This window comes from Haemorhous mexicanus, chromosome 10 (assembly GCF_027477595.1).
Source record: "Haemorhous mexicanus isolate bHaeMex1 chromosome 10, bHaeMex1.pri, whole genome shotgun sequence".
NCBI classification, from domain to species: domain Eukaryota; kingdom Metazoa; phylum Chordata; class Aves; order Passeriformes; family Fringillidae; genus Haemorhous; species Haemorhous mexicanus.
This window is the reverse complement of record NC_082350.1, coordinates 2,127,672-2,154,482: the sequence shown is the minus strand read 5'-3', so window position 1 is coordinate 2,154,482 and position 26,811 is coordinate 2,127,672. Positions and strand designations below refer to the sequence as shown.

Below are 26,811 nucleotides of genomic sequence, written 5' to 3'. Positions count from 1 at the left end.
CCTGCCACTGCATTCTGTCTCTTGTGCTGGAGCCAATTGTCTGCATGAATGAATAAATGTCACTTTGGGCAGCACTTCGAGCCTTAGGTGTTTTGCTCACATATCCCACTCATGAGAGCCTGGCCATAGAAGCTTTTCCTGATGGAAGTAGGGACCACTTCATACTGTATTTCTCTATGTAAAGATGGAGTTTCAACCACTTGGCACACCCTGATGACAATCAGGAGGTTCCCAACTACCTTGAAGCTTCATCCACCCACAGATCACTTACCTCAGCACTCCTCATCTGGAATTCCTCCATAACTTCCCTCCCAAGGAGAGTTTACTTTTCAGATATCCTAGACAAAGATCCATTTGAAGCATACATTATATATATGATTGTTTATATGATACATGTATAGGGTTATTTGTGTGATGCCACAGCAGCAGCCACACTCAGGCTGGCAGCAAACACAGGCACCTCCTGCTACCAGGGACATTCTCAGCTTCATCTTCAAACCCAAGCCACACCTCAATATTGAGAAAGTGACAAGTCATGCCTGGCTCGTGAGGCCAGGAGCTTCTGGGACAGAGGGACTTTCTACCAGACCTTTCTGCCCTTCCTGTGGTCTCACTTCCAGTCATTATTACATGCAGGGTGGAACAAGTGCTGGTGCTAGACCAAAGCTCACAAGTCTCCAAAAAAAACCCCAAAAACCTTGAACCAAAAACCGGGAAGACTCCAAACCCAACCTATTGAAATGTTTTATTATACAAATTATCCAGAGCAAATGGTACAGTGTTTGTGCTGACCCCATGGCAGCTTTATCCTGATAGAAGGGGAACAGAAAATGTCCATACAAGCATAAAGGTGAAATGGCAGTCAGGAAAATTAGAAATCAGAAATTAGCAGAAATGTTCCACTAGAGGGAAAACACCTCAGACCTTGTGAGCGCAGTGCAGAATCAGCTGAAGCTACCAGTGCCCCACATCATCTGGCCATGGCTTCCTCCAGAGCAGTACCAGAGAGTTCTCTAAACCCAATTAAACAACATCATTGCACTGTAGCTGCTAAAAATAGAATTTCCTACCAGCTAATGAAGGCATCACCATTCCAACCCAAGAAGGCTCATGATCCTGAGGGAAATCCACAGCTGACCTGGGGGACATTTCCTTTAGCCCCACGTTCCCTGGAGCTTGCAGACTGCCATTAAAGGCCACCAAAGCCTCTGGTGTTGGAAGAGATGCAGAGACACCCTGTGGTGGCAAAACTAATACAACCAGAATGAGTTCAAACAGCTTAAATTTCATTGAAGCCACTGAACTGCATTAGAAATTGTCCCCCAGTTGCTATTCAGATACTTTCCTCTCTCTCCAGACCTCCTTTCCTGTCTGGCATCTTTTGCTCTGTCTGTCTGCACTGCCACAAAGATTTTCCTCTTACTCTGTTTGGTATGATAACAACAGCAGGATCAGGGCTGGGGCAGCTGGAGGGATGGCTATGGAAATGGTCCACTTTTGGAAAATAACTTCCTACATCTTCAGCCTGCCCCTCTTGGGCATGGAAAACAATCAGTCTGCTTTGCAAACTGTTACAAAATTTGTATTTTGTCCTGAAGCATAATTTTGTCTACAAGGGCAGTTTCAGAGCAACCAACACATGGCTGAGGATGTTCCAGAATGAAAGCCACCAACAGCTATCATCAGTGGAAATCAGTTCTGCATCTGGAGTCCTGCAGGTGCTAGAGCTTGCTTCTTACTACCTAGGGACAACCTGGAGATAGAAGGCTGAGGCTCCTGAAAGTGTTCTATGCTGCTGTTACATGATCTTCACCTGAGGGAAATGTATTTTCTCCTAGATCTGCAAGTGGGATCCCCACTCAGAAGAGTCATCATGTAGTCCATAGGTTTATGGAGTACCCATACAATAGAGTAAATCTCAGGGCCAGCCACAGTAACACTAGTACTGGTTACCTTGGCTCACAAAACAAAACACCATTAGTGCCAAACAAGAAAGGTGAGAGCAGTTAAATGGTTTATAGAAAGCAATGGTAATTAAGTTTCACAAGATTTAAGCAGAGAAGAAAAGCAAGGCAAATAAATCAATTATTGAAATGCTGCATTTTCACATCTTCTGATCTGGCAATGCACTTGAACAAAATATAGGAGGAATTCCCCCTAAATCATCAGAATTTATGACACTGGAAACTCAGCATAGCCAGACAAATTCATCTTTTAAAGACAAATGAAACACTACATGTGCAAAGTACAATTTTTCAGAAACTATTGTCTGAAAGGATTAAGAAAATACCTGTTCGAAGTATCTTCATTTGTCACCAAGTTCTACATGTTCAGTTTAAATGGCTTGTTTTCTTCTCTTGACTTTTTAGAAAAGTGGAATTGGCAGTGAATGGCCCAGCCTTTGCAGCTCACCTCTCAGAAGTGAGGCAGATGGTGCCTGCCCAGTTGCTGCCTTTATTAGCCACAGGTGCTGTGTTCTGCAGAACCTCACCTCAGCACCACTGCTTGCCTAAAATGGGTCTTGCATTGGTCTTGCATTTGCAGATTATTTTGTCACAAATTAAAACCTCAAGTCTGTATTTGTGGAGTGCGTAATTTTCTTTCACTCACAACTTCTATTCATTCCTTCACAGCACATTAATGCTTTAGTGATAATTTCCTTTTACAGGTCAGTGAAGCATCTGCAATTTCTCTCATAAATTGTCCTTTCTGCCATTTCTATGAGAGATCTAGGTCCAGCTTACCTGGGTTCTGTTGAAACCCTGGGTGGCTCATTATCAAGCCTGAGTAGCAAGGTGTGATGCTCTGAGCTCCTTCAAGGGATTTACAGTTCCTTGTTAATGTGTATTAATGGATAATTTTGAAAACTTTGCAGCTGGGATCCTGCCAAGCATTTGCACAGCGAGGCCCAGTCCCTCCTGCCTGTGTGCGTCCCTGTGGTAAAAAGTGGGTACAGGGAACTCTGCTTAAAAGTCTGTGAGGGGCTGAGGAGGGAGGAGGAGAAGATTAAAAGAAGAAAAGTTAAAAATGGTTGCCAGTTTTGTTTTTAAGCCTACGAGCTTTGTGTGGTTTGATTTAGAAGATTTGTGGGAAATATTTGTAGCAGGCAGGAACGAGACAACAGACAGAGGAGGGGGGGAGCATGACCCTCCAAGTCAAGCAACCAAAAGTTAATGCAATTACCAAATATGAAATGTGGAGCAGAGGCACTAATTCGATCAGAGAGGCCAAAGGGATAATTCTTGGAGACAAAGCATTGCAACGCGGAAATGCGGGCTAATCAACTGCTTTATCAAAAGAAAAAGGAAACAATTTCCAAGCCTTAACTAAAATCCCCAGTTGGTTCTTCATCTTTTCAGGGGCCTGTTTTTTGCCTAGCAGCGTTTGTTCCATCTCACATTTGTTTCACTGCTTCTGGTCCCTGCACAGAGCTGTTTCCCTGGCTCCTGCTCTTCGCTTGTGTGCAACGACCCGCCTCTACTCTTGGTGTGAGGAACTCCTCAGTCATGAGAGAGCATGCAGAGGAAAATATTCATTCTATTTAATGTCCAAGCCTACTTTCCATAATTATCTGGAATACAGCAAGACTATCCAGAGTCACTTTGTGCCTGCAGGATTCTTCAGAGCAGGTATTTGCTTCATCTGATGGAAAGCAGCTGCTCAGTGATCTCCACTGAGCTCCTGCGTGCCTGGGACCCTCTCAGGTCTGCAGAGCAGCAGATCCAGACTTCACCAGGTACAACCCAGCAAAGCAGAGGTTTTCGGGCTCAGACTTCTGCTTCCAGCTAAGCAGGTGCTGCTGGTATGACAGATAAAATGAGCTGGCACAAAGGAAAGAAGGAATTGACAGAAGAAAGCCCGGGAGAGGGGAAGTACGGCCGAAAAAAGCAAGAGCGGCTCTTCAAGAAGAGATTTTCTCGACTGAGCCTTTTCTCTGGGTCTCCCAAAAATAAATTGTAAGTACATCCAAGATTATATTTTGCATACATTTTCAAACAAGAAATTTTGTGAGTATTTCCAGAGCAGCTTTGGAAGAGCCACAGGCACCTTGTCACCTCCACTGGATTAACTGTTTCACAAACAAGGAAACAGATGCTAATTAAACAACTTGAGCTAAAAACTATTAAGTCTCTGGCAGCACTAGAGATGAAATTAACTTCTCCAAGTCTTGTGTGTCTGTGTGTTTATCTAATATCCATTTCCCTGTGCCTCCAGCAAGAGATTAGCAGGAGCAGCATCTCTGTTTCTCCAGGTAGGCACACCAGCACTGCCACTAGGACAACCCCACTGGTTCCAGCAGTAACTTAAAAAAAAAAAAAAAAATTATTTGTTGCACCAGAACTGTAACTCTGGGGTGCAATGGAAAATGTCAATGCATGGGCAGCAGCAAAAATCACTGTTCAACAAAGTTAATGATACTAAATTTCTGAAAATTCATAATTAATGCCTGTGTTCCTGCAATAGTGTCTTTATGCTTACTCTTTCCAGTTAGAAGGAAAAAAAGATAAACAAAATAAAAAGACAAACAAATAATAACAATTCATTTTTTTAAACCAAAGTAAGCAAAGGCAAAAATTACTTAGAGCTTACTGCTTTGTGAATGTATTAGTTTTGAGTTATCATAATCATTCTTATGGAATTTGAAATTCTTTTCTGGGGTCTTTCTCCCTGGTATTATTCTTCCTTAATATGAAGTATACTGAGTGTATGCTAAGATCAAGGAGGAGTTTCCAAAAAGGGTCTTTTGTCATCCCAGAGCTGTTTTCCCTACAGATCTCCTAAAAGGAGTCTGTCTTTGGTAATTACCATGAAATTACAGTCTTAGCAGGAAGTGCACGCAAGTCTCCACAATTACTCAGCTAACTGCATTAGCCTTGATAGCCACAGCAGCTGGTTGCAGGCTCCACAGAAGATTAAAATACACTAGCAAGAAATGAAACTGAGAGCCAGATTTTTCCCTCTGATCTAATTGCAGCACAATTAATACCAAGGGCTTGGTTTTGGGATTTTTCTTGCTGCACTGCTGAGGAACTGGACTAGAAACATAGTCAAACATCCAAGAAGTGAATTACTGCTGTGAAATGTTGTCTCTTATTCATAATTTCACTGAAGAGTGCATTCAGGAGGCAGACAAATACAACTGAAACAGTAAAAGCCTGTTTTCTGAACATTCATCCTTATTTGTAAGTGATAAATATGGATTTTCCCCAGTTTGAGCTAAAAGAAAAAAAAATTAAAAATTGAACAGTAATCTAGTAACCTCCCATGGTACTCCCATGCTAATGGAGAGGGAGTCAGCCTTCAGGCTTCACTGGGTCTATTCCTACAGACACACTGCATGGCAGTGGGTTTTAAATGCACTCGAGCCATCAGGGCTTACAGAGCTTTCACAGCGGTGCAGCCAAACCAGATCATCCCTGCAGTCAGCACTGATTCATGAGCTCTGTCAGGGATTGTGTAGGTAGAACAGAAGGGAGTATAATTTAATCAGGAGAGTTTTCCTTTCAGCTCTTCCATCTCTGGCCAAGGCCAGTGCAATACTGGCCAGTGCTGGCTTTACTGGCCAGCATTGCTGTGCATTGCTGGTGCACACGAGTGGGACAAGAACCTTTGTGATGGTGTAGGGCAGCACGGGGTCACACACAGAGCTCTCTGCAGTTTGTCTTCATGCAGACACACGAGGCTCATGCCACAATCATGCACGTTGAAACTCCTACCCCATTAGGAGTACAGGTAAGCATCAGCTCCTACCTGTAGCTGATGCCACTCTTTTATGGTTTTGTTTAAATGATGAAAATCATTCAGTAATTCTATTCTGTGCTCTAAAACTAACGGCTTGTCACTGCCACCACAGCCCCGAGCCAGACTCTCCTTTTTGCTGTCCATCCCTGTTTTTCCAGGTGGCTACACACGGCACCCACTCGTAGGGTGTCACAGGTACAGCCTCTGGAAGGGTTGATAAATCTCACGATTTAGGAACTCACTAATCCTTCTGCTGCCCGAATCCACCCGGGAGGGCACGGGCTGAGTTTGTCACCTCTGTGTGTGCCGGTTGCAGCCCGCAGGGAAGGAGCCCGCCGGCAGAGGACAAGCGGAGGTGCTGCCACAGGAGAGGCTGCCGGCGGCAGGAGGAGCCGTGCTCGCTGCCGCAGCCTGGGGCCCCGCGGCGCTCCGGGAGGATGTGCCCGAGCTGCGAGATCCTGCTCTGCCGGCCCTGCGGGACCCTGCACTCGCAGCGCGCCTTCATCGCCCACAGCCTGCTGGACCACTACGACAGCGCAGCCCTGCCCTGCTGAGCGCTCTGCCCGGGACGGAGGCGCTGGGGGCTCTGAGCGCATCCCAAACCCAAAGCTGGATCCATCGGGATGACGGATCCCGGCAGGGAAGCTCTGGGGGCCCTGAGCGCATCCCAAACCCAAAGCCGGATCCATCGGGATGACGGATCCCGGCAGGGAAGCTCTGGGGGCCCTGAGCGCATCCCAAACCCAAAGCTGGATCCATCGGGATGACGGATCCCGGCCGCAGCCGTCCCGCACTTCGGTCTGTTCGCATCGCTCATTTAACCAACACAAGCCCTGTAACAGAGCTGTAGCTTAAACATTTCTCAGCTGTTAAGGACAAGGAATTGTTTCAGAAATGTTCTCCAGAGCCTTCATTCTCCTCTCAAGGAAACAAAGATGATCCCATTGAGCTGCAAACGCTAGCGTGATGATCACATACAGAGCCACTTGCAATGCCTTTGTTTGCTTCAGTGTTGTGGTCTGGAATATTAAACGTTTTATTTCTAAATTAACTACCTCTGAGAAGCAACTTTATGGGGGAAAGGGTCTTCTAAAAGCTGTCCTGGCCACAAGGATTGCAGCTCACATCCCAATTCCCTCCTAGAATTTCAAAACTTTCACAGGTTTTTGATATCTCACTTGTGATCCTGCACCTTGCCTTAAAAGGAGCAACAACAATCACAACTCACAAAGTATTTAAGCCTTCCTTGAGCTCTTAAAGCCTGACCTGTATTTTTAAGCAGTTCTTCACAGAGTGCAGTACATCTCCAGACAGCAGGCCAAGGCTCTGGGGCAGGGGTGGGTGGCATTAAGCTCCAGGTGTACAAAGGCCTTAACCACTGTGGAACTCCCAAGCAGAGGTGAGTGAGGGGTGGAAGTAGCCTCGGAAACAAACGGTCCCAAGTCTAGCAGCAGGCACCTTTTCCTCCCGTGCCAAGGGGCACACATCTCTGTGCAGGATTAATTCCTTGCTCTTTGGTAGGAAACAGGCTAAACAGACTAAGTCTCCCACAGCCAATAATATTAAGGGTTCTTTTATTTAGCCAAGCAGAAGAACATAGGCTGGGATGTTTGGAAATTCGTTTAATCTCTCCTTTTCCTAAATTCCAAAGTAAAAAGTCCATAGGGAAAAGGACTTTCTGTCCTTCCCACTCCTCCTTTGGAGCTGTTCCATTTTTGTTCGAATGAATGTCTGCTAAGGTGACTGGAATCCAGATTTTTTCCTGTCCCCAGGGAATACTTGGACTGGGCTATGACATCTATTCTCATGTTTTGTTTCCAGCCCCCCAGGAAAAGGGTTTCAGCAGGACGAGTTCAGAGCCACATTTACAACATTCTGTGCTCCAGAGTATCTTGAACAACAGTGCTCAGCTCCCTTTGAGGAATGTCTGACACTCAGTGCTCCTCATGCAAGAGGTACAGAGATCATTTCAGAAACCAGACTGAACTGCTGAAAGCTCCCAGGGCAAAGTCCATTAGGAATTTCATGCAGGAGAAAGCTGCCAGGTTCCTCCTTTCTGCCCAGACTTCCCTGGTTCTGCACATTGCTCAGATTTCCTGCCCAAATGCAGACTTCTAAAGCCAGAAATGAGATCTTATGAACACACTTGTGCTACAAGGGCCTTAATCCCACCAAAACCACATTTCCATGGTGCTTGATTGTCACTGCTGTTCATTTTCAAAAGCCAACCAGGGCTGGCAAACCAGAATTAAGCTTTCACATTCCTCTGGGACTGCTGTTCCTAAACTGGGACCCTTTACAGCTCTCCCAAGAGTAAGCCATACCATTACTTTAAGAAATAGAAATTTAACCCCATTCCTCATCATCAAGCAATCCAGAGGAGACTTTTCCAGACAATCACTTGAGGAAGAGCAAGGGGACAGACTGAAAGGATGAAGGACGAGCTCATCACAATAGCATTATGTTAAATCCTTCAGTGCCATACAGTGAAATCTGTTCAAATAGGTCCCAACAGAGCCTTTATCCAAGTGTTCCAGAGGGGGCAGAACAAGGGAAGTTCTCTCAGCATCTGCCTGGTAGGATTTCCTGTGTGGCTTGCTGAAGGACACAAGCAGCTCCTGCTGTGGGTCATGAGGCTGGAAAGGCACCTGAGCAGCAGCAGCAGTGTGCAAACAGAGCTCACTGAGCACAGCTCTCTCCTGTCCCCGTGGATGCTGCTGTGCTGTGCTGGCTGAAGGACAGCTGCCAACACCAGGGTGAGCAATGCTCCTGGCAGGAGCACCTCCCTCTCCTCCATCAGGCATGGAGTCATGCTTGGGGAGAGTAACTGCAACATTTTTGTGATGCACTGAGGCAGCACCAACAGTTTTGTCCTCGATTTCTCAGCAGCTGGGGAATGACTGCTCCTTGCCTGCACTGGCTACCAAAACCTGCTGCAGAGCTCTGCCTGGTGCTGTGTTTGCTCCTACCACTCCCAGGTCAATGAGTGTCCATTGAGGGCAGGCAATAGAACCACACCCCGAGTTTAGCCTGGCTTTGATCAGCCACACCACAGCCAGCCCCTTTTGTCTCCAAAATCCCCAAAGCCCGGGCAAACAGGGAGGCCCAACAGCAGCAGGGCACTGACCCCTCACATGGCAGCACCTACTGACACTTGGGCACCAGAACAGCTCTGCTCCCTCAGCTCTTGGAGTGTCATGCCAGACAAGTAATTTTTAAAATTATTACATCTTAGCAGAGGATTTCAGGCTTAGATTTTAAAGCTGGCTCAGACACATAATTACACTAATACACCATATTGTGAAAGAATAATAATAGAAATACTGATTACACATTTAAAAGATGTAGGCTTGAAATCATCCTACAGAATAAAGCTACAATATAGCCTGACATACCAATTATTAAGAGTCTCTACTATTTAATTATCTGATTTCAATAGCTCTGGGAGAATCAAGAGGAATATTGGACTCTTTTATATGAAATACAGGGAATGGGCTCTGTCCAAGGCATTTGCTGGAATGTGAGTGACCTGACAACCAATACCTCACTGCCAAAACAACCAATACAAGCATGAGAGGAAAAAGAAGCAGCTCCACAGCTGAGGGGCAAATCCATGGGAGCTCCTTCCCTGGAAATCCAAGACAGGACAAGCAGGAGTGTAAAAGCAGCAGTTGTCACCGTGTGTCACAAAATAAAAGATTCAAGGTAGAAAGCAAATCCATCAAGTAATCATGCAATCAGTAATAAACCAGAACAAATAAAGATGTTTTACACACTGCATATACCCAATTTCAGCTGTGGTTTTAAAGCAGCCCAGACAGCTTCCCCCTCTGCCAGATACAATGAAGGCCTTGAGAAGGAAAAGTAATTTTTCCAGTGGACATATACAAAGAAAGGCAATTAACATGAGGCCATGTGAACTGAAGATTCAACACAAACTCTTTAAATTCTGTTATTATAATCTACCAATTTGATGACTTGGGAATTCAGAAACTGGTCTAAAATAGTATGTTCCAAATCAGCCCAAATTAACTTACCAATTTAGTATTAGAGCTGGATATTGTGAGGAAAGTACAGAAACAATCAATGGACTGATGTGCCAAAATCCAGTCTTCTCCTGGATGACAAACAGTGTCAAGGTTAAAGTCTCCTTTGACTTTTCACAAAGCAGTTCATTTATTTTTTGTTTGTTTTCTGAATGAAAGTCTGTATGCCACAGGCTGTAGTAAGTATGATGAAAACCAGGGAAAGTGCTGATCTCTTTACTAATACAATTCAGCAAATCAGGACTCTGCTCAAAACTTAACATGAAGGTATCACAAAATCAGCTTTGGTGACCTGGTAAATGCTGCTTCCTGCCAGGTTCAGTCCTGAGAGGTCAGCCTGGGAAGCACTTCTGTGGGATGGGATCTCTTCTCAGCTGTTTGAAGATCAATTCACAGCAGGAAAACGCTTCATTGTCTTTGCTGCCAAACACAAAAGCAGACCATTTAACTCGGCTCTTTCTTTTCCCATTCTTGTTAATTAACTGCCAAGAGTAAACATAGAGAAAGACAAGCGAACACAACACAGCCTTTGAAGGGCTAATAACCAACACCAACACTGAGCAGAAGCAGCATTTCCTAATCACCTCTAAATATTCCTCAAGGAACAGAGGCAATGGGATTTTCTCACCATCTCAAGTACTTTTATGACCTGCATTAGAGTCACATCCCCAATCCCCTCTGGACTCAGTGCAGTACCCCGGTGGTGCTGGAGGCAGGGAAGGTGCTCCTGCACCTGCAGCTCAGAGCTCTCACCTGCAGAGGGGCAGAGGGGAGCCTGAGGCACAGAGGGGAGCAGAGGGGAGCCTGAGGCACAGCCTGGGACCTGCCCGAGTCCCATAGGACGCCTGGGGTGGCACATGAACCCATCTGCCCTTGGAGATAAGGAAATAAAGGAAAGGGAGATGCCATTAGGCTCTCTCCTGCCAGAGCCTGTCCACACCAGCCCCAGGCAGCCAAGGGCCACTCCCCAACTTCACCTCACAGTCCTGGAAAAGCTGATGTCTCCCTCAGCAAGGCCAGAGATGTCCAAGTGCTCTGTCCCACAGAAAAACAGAACGTGTCCATGAAGGGCTCCTTATGCAGAGTCATATGCTGTGAATTACCTGAAGATACCATTACTTTTTTCAGAGCTGTCACCTGCTATGAAGTTTCTTTTTAACTTTCTTGCTATCTGCTATAGAAATAATAATAATTAAAAACGAGACATGGCACACTTGAAACACTACTATGCTGTATGTTAAAAAAATAGCCCTAAACCCAACAAAACCAACCCACGTAACACTTGTTACTTTTAGAATATTCTAGAAGTCTTTTCAGAGAGATAAGCCCATAGGGTGAGGAGAAGAGAATCAATGCCCTACATAGAACCGACTCCAGGTAAGTTCTTTACCTCTAAAATAAACACGGAAACCCCAAAACAACAAAAACAAAACACTCTCAACAAAGTAAAACCTACTTTAATTAAATTCATACATCATCCAACATTTCTATGCAGAACAACTGTTTAGTCAAAAAGTAAATATATCTGTTTAATTCTCTTTCAAATGTCCACAAGAATCAAGAGCTACCAGTGTTCCTTGGAGAACAGGCAGTAGTTAAACCTCTCTTGCTGATGTTCAGGAACAGTTTGTTACATCTTTTAACCAGCAGTTCCCTATTGCACGTAACAAATTTGCTCTCCATTTAAGCACCTAAAAGCCTGGTACCTCACTAAATAAATTAAAACAAATCCAGTTTCTTCAGCAACCATCTTCAACATATATATCTCAGTAAAGCAACATTCCTGCAAGCTTTTAATAAATAGAGAGAGAAGATCAGTGACTGCATTGGTGTTCTGAGGAATGATCTTTCCCCATAAACTCTCGCTTCTCCAACCAGCTGGGGTTTTTGGTATGTATGCTTTAAAAATCACTTTGTGTTGTATATTTAATGAGAACATCCCTTACATAGGTCAGTACATTTCACAGGGAAGGACTGATCTGAGATAGGATTTTCAGTGTAAGGTTGGAAAGAGCTTCTTGCTGGAACCAAACCAAACTGTGCCTCTCTGGGAGCTGAAAGCAAAGCCCCAGAGGCTGAGTGGGAGACTGTAACCAACGAGGGATTCTCAGGCACGTTTGGAATTGGCCTACCCTTCCTCATTCTGAAGGGTTTCTTTTGTGTGTTAAGTCAGAGGAACAAAGCTGTGCAACCCTGAACATCTGGATGCTGCATCTCATCTGTCAGGTCTCCCCGACCCTCCACAGCCCCAGCTCTCCTTCAGCAGCAGCACAGACACGAAGCAGCTCCCTGCAGTACAGTGACACCATGGTTGCTATTTACAGTAGAATTAATGCATCTGTGCCAGTAGGGCAGAGGTCATATGAAAAATATACACAATACGCTCATTTTTTAGCCAGATTAGGATATTAAAAAAAAAAATTTACTCTTCAAGTCCTAACTTTAAATGAAGAACAGTTCTGCCAGAGGTCTTCAAACCTCCCAAGGATATGTTAGAGCACATTACCCTAACGTATAAAAACAAATATTTACACCTCCATGAAGTACCAAAGAATTTTTAAAAATGCCTAGTAGCTCTCAGCGTGCAAAGTCAGCAGGAACTGATTATCCAGGATGATCACTAACTGTAGAGACAGTCTTGGAATCAAGCATTCAGAAGCAGAGTGCAAAAGACTCAGGAATTATTTCAGTCCATTTGTCCTCACTGTCGTTTCCTTCCTTGGTTTGGATCATTTCACAGAATCACAGAATGTGCTGAGCTGGAAGGGACCCATCCGGATCACAGTCCCACTGCTGGCCCTGTGTGGGGCTCCCCAAGAACCAGCCTGTGCCTGAGAGGGCTGTCCCAGCGCTTCCTGAAGTTTTGTTGGTCCATAGCACAGAAACCCTTTACAAACACTTGTCAGCTTAGTGCAAATGCCAGGATCTCCTAGGACCTGTAATCCTTTCTGACAGTGTGTGCCATCCAGTTCACTTTAGTAGTCCAACTTTCCCGCAGAGCTTCATCAAACTTTTGCTTGAACTGTTTTAGTGCTTCTTCCTCACTCTTCCCTAAGGCCAAAGAGTCCTAAGGCAACAGGGAAACAAGGACTGTTAGGAATTTTAAAATGCACAGTGAAAGCCTCCTTCACCTTTCAACACAAGCCACAGTGTGTTTTGTTCTCCTTTGACACTTTCTGCTTACCACCGATTGAGCAATACATCAATTGGTTTAAACACTAACTCTTCCTGGGTAAAGATAAAACTGAAAGAGAATGAAGCAAATAATTTTCACCTTTCCAGGTCTATGCTTGTGCATGAGCCAAGATGAAAAATACCCCTGAGATGACTCCATTTAAGAAGCACAGATCCTCTGAGCACTAGGCCTGACTACAGACCTTGTCCTATACAGCTGAAAAAGAAAACTTCAAGGATTGTGTGGAAATCTTCACAGAAATGAAAAACAATGAAAATGTATTAATCTTGGTATCAAAAAATCACATCCTGGAAAAATGCTGAGTCCTGCTGAGCTGTAGCTCTTACTGTACCTTGAGATACTGGATGTCCTTGACAGAGGTGAGCTCTGGCAGGCCTGCAGTCAGCATCAGTGCAAAGAGGGTAATAAATAGGTTGCCATGCTTGCGCAGGATCAGGTAGGCTTCCTCACAGTACTGCCGGAACCTGGGCACAGGGCAGGGAGCACAGCAGGGGAGTCACACACTGCACATGGCTGCAACTGCTCTCTGTTTATCTGGTAACTCTCATCTGCAATCTGGGACCTGTCTGACAAACACAGACTGTGCAACACAGCACAGAGAGACAGAGATGCCTGCAGAACCTTTTCCCACAGACACATCCCATGTCTCCTCAGCGAGCCTGTTCTGGATTGCAAGGCAGGATGTATTCTATTACAATCTGTATGGCAGTTGTCTAGGTGTTAAGTGGGCAATTTCCCCTTATCTCTCTCCCTGAGAGATCACAATCACTCCTCCCTCAGCAGGGGGCATCCCGTGATAAGAGGCTATTGAATGTCACTGCATGGCCGATAAGAACTGTAACATCCCATTGTGAGATGCTCCGCCCAGAGGGAGGAGCCGAGCATTGCTATCCAGATATAATCAGGAGATTCTGACACACCAGCACAGCTTCTCCACTGGATTCACCAGAGGAACAGCAGCTGCTTCTACCTCCACGGATCTGCGGAGGAAGAATCACCCTTTTTTCTACAGGACCCCCTGCTCCAACAGAACCACACCTGACACCTCAGGAGGACTGCAGCCACTTTTCCAACTGGACTGCTGCCAGCACCCTGACCAACAGGGTGTCAGGTTGAGTTCTGACTCTGTCATTTTAGTATACTGCATTGTTTTTATTTTATCATTTTATGTTTTTTCCCCCCTTCCCAATTAAAGAACTGTTATTTCCTGCTCCCGTATTTTTTTTGCCTGAGAGCCCCTTAATTTAAAATTCATAGCAATTTGGAGGGGTGGGGAGGGTTTGCATTCTCCATTTCAGGGGAAGCTCCTGCCTTCTTTAGCAGGCACCTGTCTTATCCAAACCAAGACAGAGCCCTCATACAAAACACCACCAGCTGCTCTTCAAAAAGAACAAAAGTGCCAGAGGTCATGGTCCCACCTCCCTGAGAATTCATAAGGTGAAAAGCCCTGATGATCCTATAGGGTGGGCTACAGTGGAAAAGCCAAAGCTCTATTGCAATCCCTCTAATCTCTGTCATTTCTAATTCCTTCCGTGCTCAAAACTGAGCCAGCTTCCAGGGCTGGTGGATCACGAGCACGTGGCTCCTCATGGCCAAACACCCAAGCAGGGCCAGCATGGGGCAGCACAATGAACATGCCCTGATGGACAGGAAGGGCAGGAGGGAGCCTCTTCCTAAGGGCAGTGCTTGAACAACAGTCTGGCAGCCCTGCCTGGAGCCCAGAGCTGCTGCAGGCAGAGCTGAGCCCAGCAGAACTTGCCACCTCCTGCTGTGGGAGATCAACTGCAGAGCTGCAGCTTCTGGTCCTGAAGTCATCTGTGGACAGTCCAGCTCAGGGAGAGCAGTAGATAGCCCTGTAAATGCATGTTGGCACACTTCCACACGAGTGCAAATGAGCAAACCAACCCCAGGTAAATTCTGGTATGCTGGAAGTTATCTCAATTACAAAGAGATCAAAGTAACACTCACCGACCAAATTTTTCAGTGTTCCCTGTTTTTCCTTGTTGAATAACATGAATGAAATCATAGGTGAGTATGAAAGGTACCCGTTCCCTTTTAATTCCAAACTTGGACTTGAAGTTTCCAAGAATATGCCCAAAATCTATGTGAAAGAGCTAAAAAAAAATCAAACAAACAAACACAAACAAACAAACAAAACAAGTGAAAAATAATCTCTCAAGCAAAATGTGTCACTTTTCTAATATCTCTACAGGATGAAGGTATCAAGAACAGTTAACTCCTAATGTGACCCTCCAAAACCTGTGGTTTCAACCTTTGGGAGAATTTGGTTCTAAACCACTTCAAGATTTAAAGTCATAATAACATCCATACACTTCTGAGTGACCACTGCAGCAAAAGATTCTCTCAGGTTTAAGCTGCTGCTGCCACAGAGAGACAGCTTGGTGGCAGCATCAGACAAAAAGGAGCCCAAGGATGAGCCCACAGGCTCAACATCATCACATCCAAGGCCTTCCCACACAAGGACAGAGGCAAAGGGAGCAGAGCTGAGTTAATCTGAAGGACCCTGTGGCAGGTCCCCACATTAGAATTGAGGTTAAGGGCATTCCAGCTTTCTTCCAGGAAGTACAAACTTAAAAAGAATACTGCAAATGTCTGTAAAGCTCTCAATTTTATAACCCTTGCTGTTTTCCCAGGAAGAATAATTTCAATTAAATCAGACAAGTTACATTACAAGCTAACAATGAAGAAAGCAGATGTCTAGGAGCTCCCCCAGGTTCTGAGTGCACAGCATTGTGCTGGTGCTGGGTTCCACACTGAGCATTTCTGCAGGGCTGAGCTGCACAGACTCACTTCAGGGAAACCACATTGCTCCAAAATGCAGTTCATGGATTTTTAAGCGTGGTCTTTTGCAAGATACCCTAAGACCACTTTTAGTCAATGAATCTGAACCACTATAAGGCCTCTTGGATGTTCTGTAAAAGCTCTGCAGAACAGCCTCTCTCCATACAGAATTGCTGATGGACCAGGCTGTGCTCTGTCCTTCCCCCACCACTACATTTCCTCTTCTGGAAGCTCTCTCCAGCCCTCAGTGAACCACAGACATCAGTTCTAACCATGTGTGCCTTTCCTTTCAGCATGGCACCAAAGAAATTACAAGTTCTCAAGAGAACTCTTGCATACCAAGGTCACCAAAGGCATTCTGCCTACAGAAGGTTTTTTTACCTGCCCATTTTTCCTGACCATGATATTGTCACTGTGTCTGTCACCAATTCCCAGCACATATGTAGCTACACAGTAGCCAGCACAAGACAGAGTAAATTCTTCAATGGCTCGATCCAAGTCCTCTCTGTAACCACAGAAAAAATTGTATTAGTGCACACTGATGGAATTCATGTCATGCTTTGGCCTCAAAAAAGGATTTTTGCTTGTTTAAACCAGAAGTCAATTAGGATGCTGCAAAACCAGAATTACTTGAGAAAAAATAGTGTAAAGGTAGCTGTGGAGAACGAGCAGTATGGAAGGCAACATCAAGGCTTGAGACCCATGTCGTTTCCTTGGGTTTGTTTGTGCTGCCAAATTTAATATAACTTACTCAACAGCACACAGTCAAAATGCTGCATATGCCAGGGCCAAGGGTACCATGAATCTCAGGCAGAATTTGACATGCTAGAAAAACAATTAGCAAGAAACCACACCTTCCTCCAGACTGAAAGAGAAATTTCAGAGGGATTTTGTAGCTTATTCTATAGCTGAGAGAATAAGTGTAGAAATTACCCTAAATTGTATTCCTTCAGCCAGTTCAAGAGCGCGTCCTTGTTGAAGGCAGCAGCTGCAGCAACGTTGCTGCTGTTTAACTGAATGTCAGCAATGGTTTCTGAGCTAGAAACAGCCTCAATGAGGCCAGAGTGATCCCCAGTTGCTAAACAGCCATAGGGCAATATCCTGCAAGGAAACACAGAATCATGTCAGAACCTAAACCAGCAAAATGCCTCTTTAGTGCAGTCAGTGTTTGGAGATGGCTGAATGCTCATGAGAACAGTAAACTCTCAAGGGGCAATATACAGGAATTGCTTGTAAAGGTTAAAGACCAGCAATACATTTAAAACGTTCATTTTCCCCATTTTGTATATAGATGCAAAGAAGAGAGACACTTTAAAAAGCCTAATTTTTCCTTTTTACTGGAACCCAGTTTCTTGTAACTTCCCAGGATGAGCCACAGAGGGAGCTCTGTGCCTGCATTTGTGAATTCCTGTCCGGACAGACCCTGACCTGCTCCAGTATTAATTATTGCTGGAAATGCAAAAGAAGATTTTATCCTTTTTCACCATCTTCCTACTTCAAAGAAAAATGCAATAAATCCTTCTTAATATTAACATAAAGAATGTTTTCCAGCTCACACTAAACTGAAGCATAGAAACCCGATGGAAAACAGGAATACATCTCTTAACTGGCTTGGTATCTCAGACCACACCTGTGCATTCACACACTGCGACCAGTGAAAATACCTCCTACCATGTCACTGCATCACAGTGAGACACAGTTCAAAATGACAATCAAGGAGAGATGTGTATAAATAGGTAAGTGTAGCTTTTCCCAATACATTTTCTCCCTGCAGATGCTTAAAATGCTAAAGAGAATGGCACACCCCATGAAATGGGAGCTTAGCATTTGCAAGGGAAACTTACAGCAAACTTTTCAAAGGCAATGCATCACAAATTGAGATGTCTGCTCTTGTGCCAGGCAGCTCAGGCCAAGAATATGATCTCAGTTGTGGTCATGGTCCATGGGTAAGAGAATGAATACCAACAAAAACCTACACTGCATGCACAAGGTATAGACCAGCACTCACTGACCTACAGAGCTGTATAAAACAACTGCAGGATGTAAAAACTGACGTGTGTACTACCTTCAGACATACATACATACATACATATATATATATATATATATATATATATATATATATATATATATATGAATGAAGCTTCACTGCTGGTGAAGCTGTCATTGGTATTTATATATAAAACTACATCTATTTATATATATATAGTTTAATATAAGATATTAAATTTAATAGCTACAAAGCATAACCACATCTCTTAACTGACACAGCCTATTATCCCAAGCCATGGAAGAAAAAGAAATAAAATTCCTTAAAAAAATAAACACAACTTTTTTGGCTTATAGCTATCAGGGAACTGAGCAGTTCTCCACAAAAGGGATAACACAACTGAAGTGGTGCAAGTAGTGATGCCTTGGAGGGGCTACCTAGAACAGAGGCTAGACAAGATTCAGAGAATAAAGTGGGTATTTATTGAAGGCCTTCAACAACCACACCTTGGGCAGTCACAGCCTCCCAGAGGCTACACCCAAGCTGGACAATGGGCACCAGTTTTTCAGACAATTATAAGTTTGGTCCATTCACAAACCAGGGGTTAATTCTGCAATTACAGCTTCAGGTACTGAAGTCATTTATCCCCAGTTTGCTCCCCCCATTCACTTTTGTTTGTACTTTCAGGGCCTGAGACAGTAAAGTGTCCTTGAGCTTCAGGCCCAGAGGGATTGTGTTGTCTGACCAAACTGTGCAGACAGTAACTAACACTCTGTATGGAGTTTGGAGTGATGCACTGATGCAGCACAGGATCTGTAAAATATAAAAGCTGAAATCTGAAGGCATCAGAAGCAGTAACCATATAGACTGGGATTCTTCCCTACTGGCAACGAAGTGCACTGAAAACCAGATTCAGCATGGTATTGCAAGAGGACTCAACTTCAAAACAACAGCTGAAGAGCAGGCTTGGAATGTTCTTCCCGTTTCTGTTCTGTGCCCTGCCCAGTCCCAGCCCTGTCCCCAGAGCAGGGCTCTCCAGGAGCAGGAGGGTGGCTGGGATTGCCCCTGGGCACAGGGAAGCTCTGCCCATCCTTATCACCAGAGCACAAATGGCAGCCAAGGCTGGCCAGGTTAAAGTGCACCCTGGCCTCCTTCCACGGCACCGCAACCCACCCCGCTTGGGCTGAGCCGGGCACACGGCCAACAACTTCCCTTCAAAAGCAGGCAATGATGAAAGCCTGCAGCCCCTGGAGGGCTGTGTGCTTACAACTGCAGGAAAAAACATCCTTGTCAGAGAGACAGTTTGACAGGAGTCAAGTTAGGGACAAATCCTCTGGGCCCTTTCCATCTCATCCTGGTCTTTCTGACTTCAGCGTCTGTCAGCAGGATATGCTCCCTGCTTTTTAAAGCCAGCAACAGCCATGGACAGATCAGTACTGAAATCCTGGGTAGGACAGAAAATTCTCTTCACTCATTTAAAACTGTTCTTTATTTCAAGTGTTTAATTCACCAAACCAGTGCCCTTCCAAACACACACAAAATACTGGCGATTTATCAACACATTCTCTGTAACTTCAGGTCCAATAGTTTAAAAATGATGACATGTTAAAGAGTTGTAACAAATACATTTTCCAGTATGTGTGTGAACTCTGATTTCACTCATACACAGCCATGTAACCTCAGATCTCACACACGTAAGGGAGACAAAAATGAAAGCCTACTATAGACAGGCACTGAAAAAAAAAAGTGTTTTGGAGAATGTCCTGCATCTGGTCAAAAAAGTAATAAAGTATTAAATACTTTTATGACAATTTACCACGGCAAAGGTGACTTGGCATAGATCAAACTCCTCAAATTCATGATTTTCTATTGCTGTTGCTTTAGTCACTCCTCCACTAACACAACTTTGATGCTATAACAGAGAGTTAAAGCAGCCCAAACACTTTCTGACACAAGGATTTTCCTGAGAGGTGCAGCCCCACAGACCCCACAGCATCCTTGGGAAGACAGATGTTGTGCTCCTCTGCTGTGACATGTATTTGTAATGGGCCATCTACTTCCTGCTCAGTGTTCAGGTACAAGTTTGTCTTAGAAATTAAGGTGTGGAGATTAACTATAAAATATACTTTTTGCCTTGTTCATTTCTCTCTGCTACTTGGATGATGTTTGAGGTAGACTGACCAAAGGCAGAGTGCTCTTAGTGTCAGTGCTTGTGTCGGTGCTGGTCCTGTTCTGGGAAGCAGATCCCCCCTACACCCCAGGCTTTCCTCAGCTGTGCACACGAAGGGAGAGCCCAGGATGAAGGACTTACAGGAGCACATGGTGCCATCCTCCTGCACACAAGTGTCCCCTCTGATACACCCCCTGACCTGTTTGTCACTCCCAAGACAAATTAGTTGGCAGTTAAACAAACAAGCAAACATTTCTCCTCCTTCGGCTCTCAAAATCAATACATATTTGGCATTTCTCTCTAGAGCTGAGAAATCCCACTGGGAATATTGTGATTGCCTTAGACACAGACTGAGCTTAGGTTTCATTTTCAATCACTGCTAGAGAACTGAGTGTGGACTGCAGTGCAATTAGAAGGGAACTGATCCTGTCCCCTGCTCAGTGGTGCACTGGCTGCCATTTGATCCATGCCTCATGGAAGCTGTGACAAAGCACGACTGATGGGGAGCAGCAGCAGCCAGAGCTGCTCTGACACTTCTGGCACAGCTGAAGCCCTGCTTTTACTTGGATGGAGTTACCAGACTCTCCATAGTGAAAAAAAGTTGAAAAGTGCAAAATCCATTGTACATCCACAAATGGAAATAACTTCAGGGAAACTAAGGATGATACAGGGCAAGCAAGGACTGCACTCTTTGGTATGGGCATGTGGCACTGTGTTTTTCAGGAAAGCAGCTCTTTGACACTACTTTTTCAGCTGAGACCATGCTTCTCACCCAAGCAAAAAGTAACCACAGACTCCTGACTCACGAGCATGGCAAAGAACTCACGCCACCACTGCTGGCTTATGGATTCTGGAGTTGTCTGCTCTTGAGAGAGATGCAGGCTATAAACACAGAGATGCCAAAGCCTCGCCCTGCTGGCTGTGCCCTCACGCTCTGGGTGTTCTGAGTGCTGTTTTGGCCAATTCTGTTCTCAAGGAAGGTCATTTCAGAGCCTTCTCTTGGCAAGTGCCCGATTAATCTCTTGGACAGACACTGAACTGTAACCCTGCCTCAATCCCAGGATTTTATTTCATAATGGTAACTATGACAGGATGAATGGAAGGAAGATGCTCCCAGTTAAGCAAACAAATTGAAGAGGCCAAATATAGAACTTCAATTCTCACTAGGAACTTCCCCTTTCTACTTTTTTTTCTTCTCCAAGAGTTTTAAGGAAAATCTTGGACATCAGAGCTACTTTTTTGTTTTCCTTTGTTGCGCTTCAAAAAAAAAGGCTTAGTCAGGAAAAGCATATTTGATGACTCTCATCACTATTCCTGTTTGCTAGGCATGGTGTGTGGCCCAGGCTGGAACTACAAACAGCTTCTGGGAAGGCAGCTACTGAGGAATGCCTCATCTGGGATTCCACAGCTGCCAGAGGCTGTCCTTGCCCCCAAATGCTGGATCAGCCCCCTCAGAGTCAATTTATAATGACATAAATGACCTCAAGGTTTCCTCAAGTCAGTGTTCAACTTCACACACACTCAACCATCTCATCACCACTATACCTTTCCAGAAATAATTTGTAATTCACATTTCCACCTTTTCTTAAGCATTATAAGTAACAAGTTGATCATTTTACTGACCTCTGCTGATGTTATGTGCCTTATGTAGTTCCCACTACTATACTTGAACCATAAAAATTTAAAAAGAGCTTCAAGAATCTAAATTAAGTACTTCAGGCAATATTCAAATAAGTACTTCTAGACTTGTAAACAAAACTTAAACAGAGAGGATTACAGCTCTTGAAACAGGCGTACAAAATTTAATTTATGGCTAAAAATGGTTTCTAATAATACGATACCTTTCTTAGGACTACTTTCCAACAGTGCAATTAGAATTTGTGAATTATGTTACCTAAAACTGGTTCATAAATTTGGGTGGAAAGGCTTCCCAGGTACTAGAGGTTTATGTGGTAACACTGAGCAATGACTGATACTGTTGGTCTTAGGAACACTCCAGTATTCATTCAAAGAAATCACATTTACCTTACCAAGGATACAAAAGCAAGAAAGCTACTTCACAAGAGACTTTGGAAGATGCAAAGATATTTCTGGCTGGAAAAATGCATTCAGGTATCCAAGCAGTGTTTTACCAACAAGAGGAAGTGACTTCAGAGTTGCAGATGTTCCCAGTGGCCGTTCGTGCTGGTGTGAGCAGCAATGAGAGCTCTGCTCCCAGCAGGAAGGAGCGAGGTAACGCTCCCCACTGCCTGCTCACCTTGGTCCTCTGGGCACCCCAACAGGTGTGTAGAACAAGGACACTGGGTAAAGTGCTCTAACAAGGAAAGCTTTCTTTCTCCAAGCAGCCCCTCCATCCAAAGCAAGCAGCCCTCAGGAGCTCCTTACCGGAGATCCAGGCCAGCCTCCTTCCACAGAATGTCCATCAAGCGCAGGATCTGCAGTGTCAGCATGTCCTGCCGGAGATCTGCAACGAGAGGTGACACCACTGCTTCAGCTCCTCACACTTCCTCCAGTTCCCAAGGCCTTCAGAAAAAGGGATCTAAAAATACTCACTCAGCCTAAGGGTTAAAGTGGTATCAATCATAATTACATCCTGACTGGCAGCGTCTGTGCTTGGAAACTCAGTCAGAAGATGCTAAATGTGTTTACTGATGTCAGAGTAATCCGTGTTTACATGATGGCAATACAGAATAATACCAAATTACTCAAGTGCAAATATGCCAGTGAAGAAGGAAAAGGAAAAATGGAAAGTTTCTAGCATTGCTTACCGTCACCATTTTTAAAGATGATCCCTACAAGATCTCCTCCAAACATTTTGTTGTTGTACACTATCCAGAGAGGCTTCATTTTAGAATCCATATATCTACACTTCTCAACACTGGAAGGAAACATGACAGAAGTCTTAGTCAAATAGGAATAATTCACCTGAAAAGATCTAAACATGGTTCAGAACATAAGAGAACAGGTAGACTTCCAGTCTGGAAGTACTTAAATGCTCTGTCTGCTTTCACTCTGCTGCTATGTCCTGAGCACTCACCAAGCTATGAAGGCATTTGCTACATGTGGAATGTATTTGATACTGACTGGTGAATGTATCTCTACTTCTTAAATCAAGCACCCTCATTTTCAGAGAAAATAATTTTCTTTATATCCTTTCCCATGAATTTTTAGACTTTATATTTAAGTGCTGTGGAAAGTTTCAGCAGCCTTTTGTGCTTATTGTAAAAAACAGAAGCCAGGAATGCAGTCAAACTCACTTTTAGGCTTACATTTAAATATGTGTATCCATGGTAATGCATTGACTAAGTCAGTATTATTAAGTTTCATGGTGGGTCACAAAAGTCTTCTAACTTAACTGATACCTTAACCTCAGAATGCCCAGCAGAGCTTCTGTCACAAAAGGATAAGTTCCCTGTGGCAGCAAGTCCTGAACAATGCAGCCAGAGAAGTTCACACACAAATGTGTTCCTGCTTTACTGTTTCCATGCAAAGCTGTGGTGAAACTGTGCTCATTCTTTACTTACTGCAGCTCTGAGAGTATAACAGAAGGATTCAGAGGAGACTGGAGGTCAGAAAGTGCTTCTCTGTAAGCATTTTGTTTCAAACACGTATGCATTGCATCTTTGCCTTTTGCTTTGCTTTGCTTCATGGCATTCAGCTTAATTAGACTATTTAAAGTCTTCATTTTATTGAGGGCTTCCACCTGAAAGAGATATTTTATCATTAAGAGTTACTGCTTTTATTTGAGATGCAAGATAATGTGAAATCCCCTTTCACAACAAAACCAAGTATTAAATAATTCTACAGCTTTTTAAAAATTGAAATAATGGATGGAAATTAAGTTGCTCATGTTTCAGAAATACCATTTTTATAATTAACAGAGACACTGATGAGATGAAAGCTCCTAAGCTTTGAGTCACTTTTAAAAGCATGACTTAACATTTCCAAAAAAATGAATGAGGCGTTTTAATGCATGACACATTAACACAATTTCCTTCTTCAAAGTACAATTTTTAGTTCCTATTTCAACAAAGCACATAACAGAGGTGCCCCCTAGGCATACAGAAGTAACAGAAATGCTGATTATTTCAAACTCTAACAAACTGAGACATTGCTGGAGATGAGCTGTGGATGCAGATACTTCATTGTTCACATTAAGTTGCATCCAACAAGGAATGGCCATGAGACCACTTGCATGTGACAATTTTCACAGAACAAAGTCTTAAATGTGTGTCATTAAAATCCTGTTCAAGTCAGGCAGAACACAAAAGCTTTAATTGGCTAAGGTGTTTAAAATCATAGCATCTCAACTAAGCAAAGTTTTTACCTTAGAAGTGTGTAAAAAGTCAAGGCAATTATTTGCAATTATTTCCTCCTTACAGGAGGACTTAACTCCTTTTTTCCCTTCTGTTTTGCAAAGTTTTTTACTGTTCCAAAATCTCTAAGGAAATTGGTGATGTAAATGTGTAATACTGACAGAGCAGAGCCCTTTGACAAAATATACAGCAAATACATCTTCTACATCTAAGCAACTTTTTGACCAAATAGCTCTTCTAACAATCACTGTGCTTGCACCAGTAAGATGCTGAGCAATACATAGATTCTGTAGCAAACAGCAGCAATCTAACAATTATGAAAACTCTTTTTTATACAAGGAAGCTTCAGCCTGACTTACAAGGTGCTGAGTCAAAACTCACCCCTCCCACAGCCTGAACCCTGCCAGGCAGGATGCTGTGGAAATTGTATGGAGTTTGATTATAAAACTGGGCAGTGGAGAGCTGCCAGGTCAGCCATCTGTCAAAACCAAAAGGGCTCTGCTTTTCCACTATTCTAGGAGCTGTACAAACATCAGTGACAAGGGAACAAAATGGAACCTGTGTTGAACAAACAGGAACTTTTTGAAGTATTTCTACTTTGAATTTCTTCCGTGTTTGCACAGTTGGGAATTTTTTTGCCCCTTCTTTGATTGTACTGACATTTGCTTCCTGTAAAGTGCACAAAAACTTTACTGACCTTACATCTATTGCTTAAAGCATTTCACCACCTACTCTTTTCATGATTTTGACAATGCTAACGAGCACACATGGCAGAGATGGTCTTTTCCACGTCCTGTGAGCTGCAGCAATAAAGATCACAACAGAACATCCCTGTTCCAAATGCTCCCAAAGCAGTTTCAATGCAGACAAACACCACCATCAGCTACTCATCCACTGACTGAATCTCTGTGGCCTGATACTATAAATCCTTCAACTCCAAAGAGAGATGAATTTTCAAATATTTTCAAGATCACAATCTAAATTAACTCACTAAAACCACATTAGAGACTTCAAACATGATTTGTGAGTGTCTCTTAATGATCTGGTGATACAATTATTAGTGCTTTCAAAGGCAAACCTCTCATACTTATTAGGGTATTTAAAAGCAAACATATCTCTCCTTTGTTCTCTCTTTTTGTGTATGCATGTGTGTGTGAAAATGAAAGACCTATATTAACACTACAATGAGTATTTGGGTAATTGGCAACACCTCTTAACAAAAGCTGCAGGAAGTAGTCCTGGAGTAATCTAAGTAAAATTTAGAATAAGCTACCCTTACAGGGTGAAAAACTTGAAATGCACAGAAGCTCTTCTTCAGTCAATCCAGAGTCTCTTGTGTCCGGAATACACAGACAGTGCTGAAGGTGTCTCTCCCTGAGGCCCCACAGCCCTGGCTGCCTTCTGTGCCATGGAGGCTGCTCCCTCACTCAGCCCTTTTAATTCCCTGTCTCACTCACACCTCCTCCTCTGCACTGCCCAGCTTCGTCAAGGCAGCCAATATCCCCCCAGGAGCAATGGAGTAAGGATGGGAGTTGCAGGTTTGGATAGGTCAGGATGAAGGGAAGGGGAAGGGGAAGGGGAAGGGGAAGGGGAAGGGGAAGGGGAAGGGGAAGGGGAAGGGGAAGGGGAAGGGCAAGGGGAAGGGCAAGGGGAAGGGCAAGGGCAAGGGCAAGGGCAAGGGCAAGGGCAAGGGCAAGGGCAAGGGCAAGGGCAAGGGCAAGGGCAAGGGCAAGGGCAAGGGCAAGGGCAAGGGCAAGGGCAAGGGCAAGGGCAAGGGCAAGGGCAAGGGCAAGGGCAAGGGCAAGGGCAAGGGCAAGGGCAAGGGCAAGGGCAAGGGCAAGGGCAGTCCCTACCTGTTTAGCCAGCACCTTCATGTGAGCCACACTGCCCCTGCAGTAAGCCTCCAGGATCAGGCCGAACTGCACCGACACGGCGGGGATGTGAACCTCTGACCTGCCGGGGGAAAAGCTGCTCAGCAGAGCACAGCATCCACACAACTGCATCCTTGCAGCCACTCAAAAACCCAAAACAAACAGTAAAACCCCTCATGGTCACATCAAACATTAAAACAGCTCATGGTCACGTAGCTGGAACAAGCCAGGCTTCCGGTGAGATGCTAGAAGCCCTCTGTGCTGGAGACGAGCACAGGCCAGTTTGGATGCAGGCTCCTTGTTTCCAGCCCAGGACTCCTCTGGAGGCAGCAGGGCTCATGCCAAGAGGTGGTGACTGAATACCTGCTTCAGGACCCCCTTTCATTCAGAGCAGCTCTGAGAAGTCACTGAAGGGCTGACTTTAAACCACACATTCTCCAACCTTTGTAAGGGAAAAGCCCAATTTGCCTGAAGGAAAACACTTTGAAACAAACCACTGAACTTTGTATCAGAGCCAATTATCCTCCAAAACATTTCCATGCAACACTTGCTCTTTTTAGCTAGAAATATTTAAATTAATTGTGTTCTAAAGACAGAATCAACCTATCCAACCTATTCCAGTCCATTCTACAAGGCTTTTGCCATTCATGAAACTTCTCATCAAAAGTAGCAAGAATA

General features: G+C 44.2%; 1 protein-coding gene across 6 annotated transcripts in view; it reads right to left on the bottom strand.

Moving 5' to 3' along the window:
• Positions 1 to 11,225: 11,225 nt before the first annotated feature.
• The window catches only part of PIK3CB (phosphatidylinositol-4,5-bisphosphate 3-kinase catalytic subunit beta), a 91,648-nt gene continuing 76,062 nt past the window's right edge, over positions 11,226 to 26,811 (bottom strand). For all 6 annotated transcript variants that reach the window (XM_059854915.1, XM_059854913.1, XM_059854911.1 and 3 more), the window contains 9 exons: positions 26,116 to 26,215; positions 23,471 to 23,649; positions 22,715 to 22,824; positions 22,332 to 22,410; positions 16,720 to 16,887; positions 16,168 to 16,291; positions 14,953 to 15,098; positions 13,316 to 13,448; positions 11,226 to 12,855 (listed from right to left, as the gene is read on the bottom strand). In XM_059854915.1, coding sequence (XP_059710898.1) covers positions 12,718 to 12,855; positions 13,316 to 13,448; positions 14,953 to 15,098; positions 16,168 to 16,291; positions 16,720 to 16,887; positions 22,332 to 22,410; positions 22,715 to 22,824; positions 23,471 to 23,649; positions 26,116 to 26,215 — 1,177 coding nt within the window. In that variant the 3' untranslated portion in view covers positions 11,226 to 12,717. The remainder of the gene's footprint in view (positions 12,856 to 13,315; positions 13,449 to 14,952; positions 15,099 to 16,167; positions 16,292 to 16,719; positions 16,888 to 22,331; positions 22,411 to 22,714; positions 22,825 to 23,470; positions 23,650 to 26,115; positions 26,216 to 26,811) is intronic.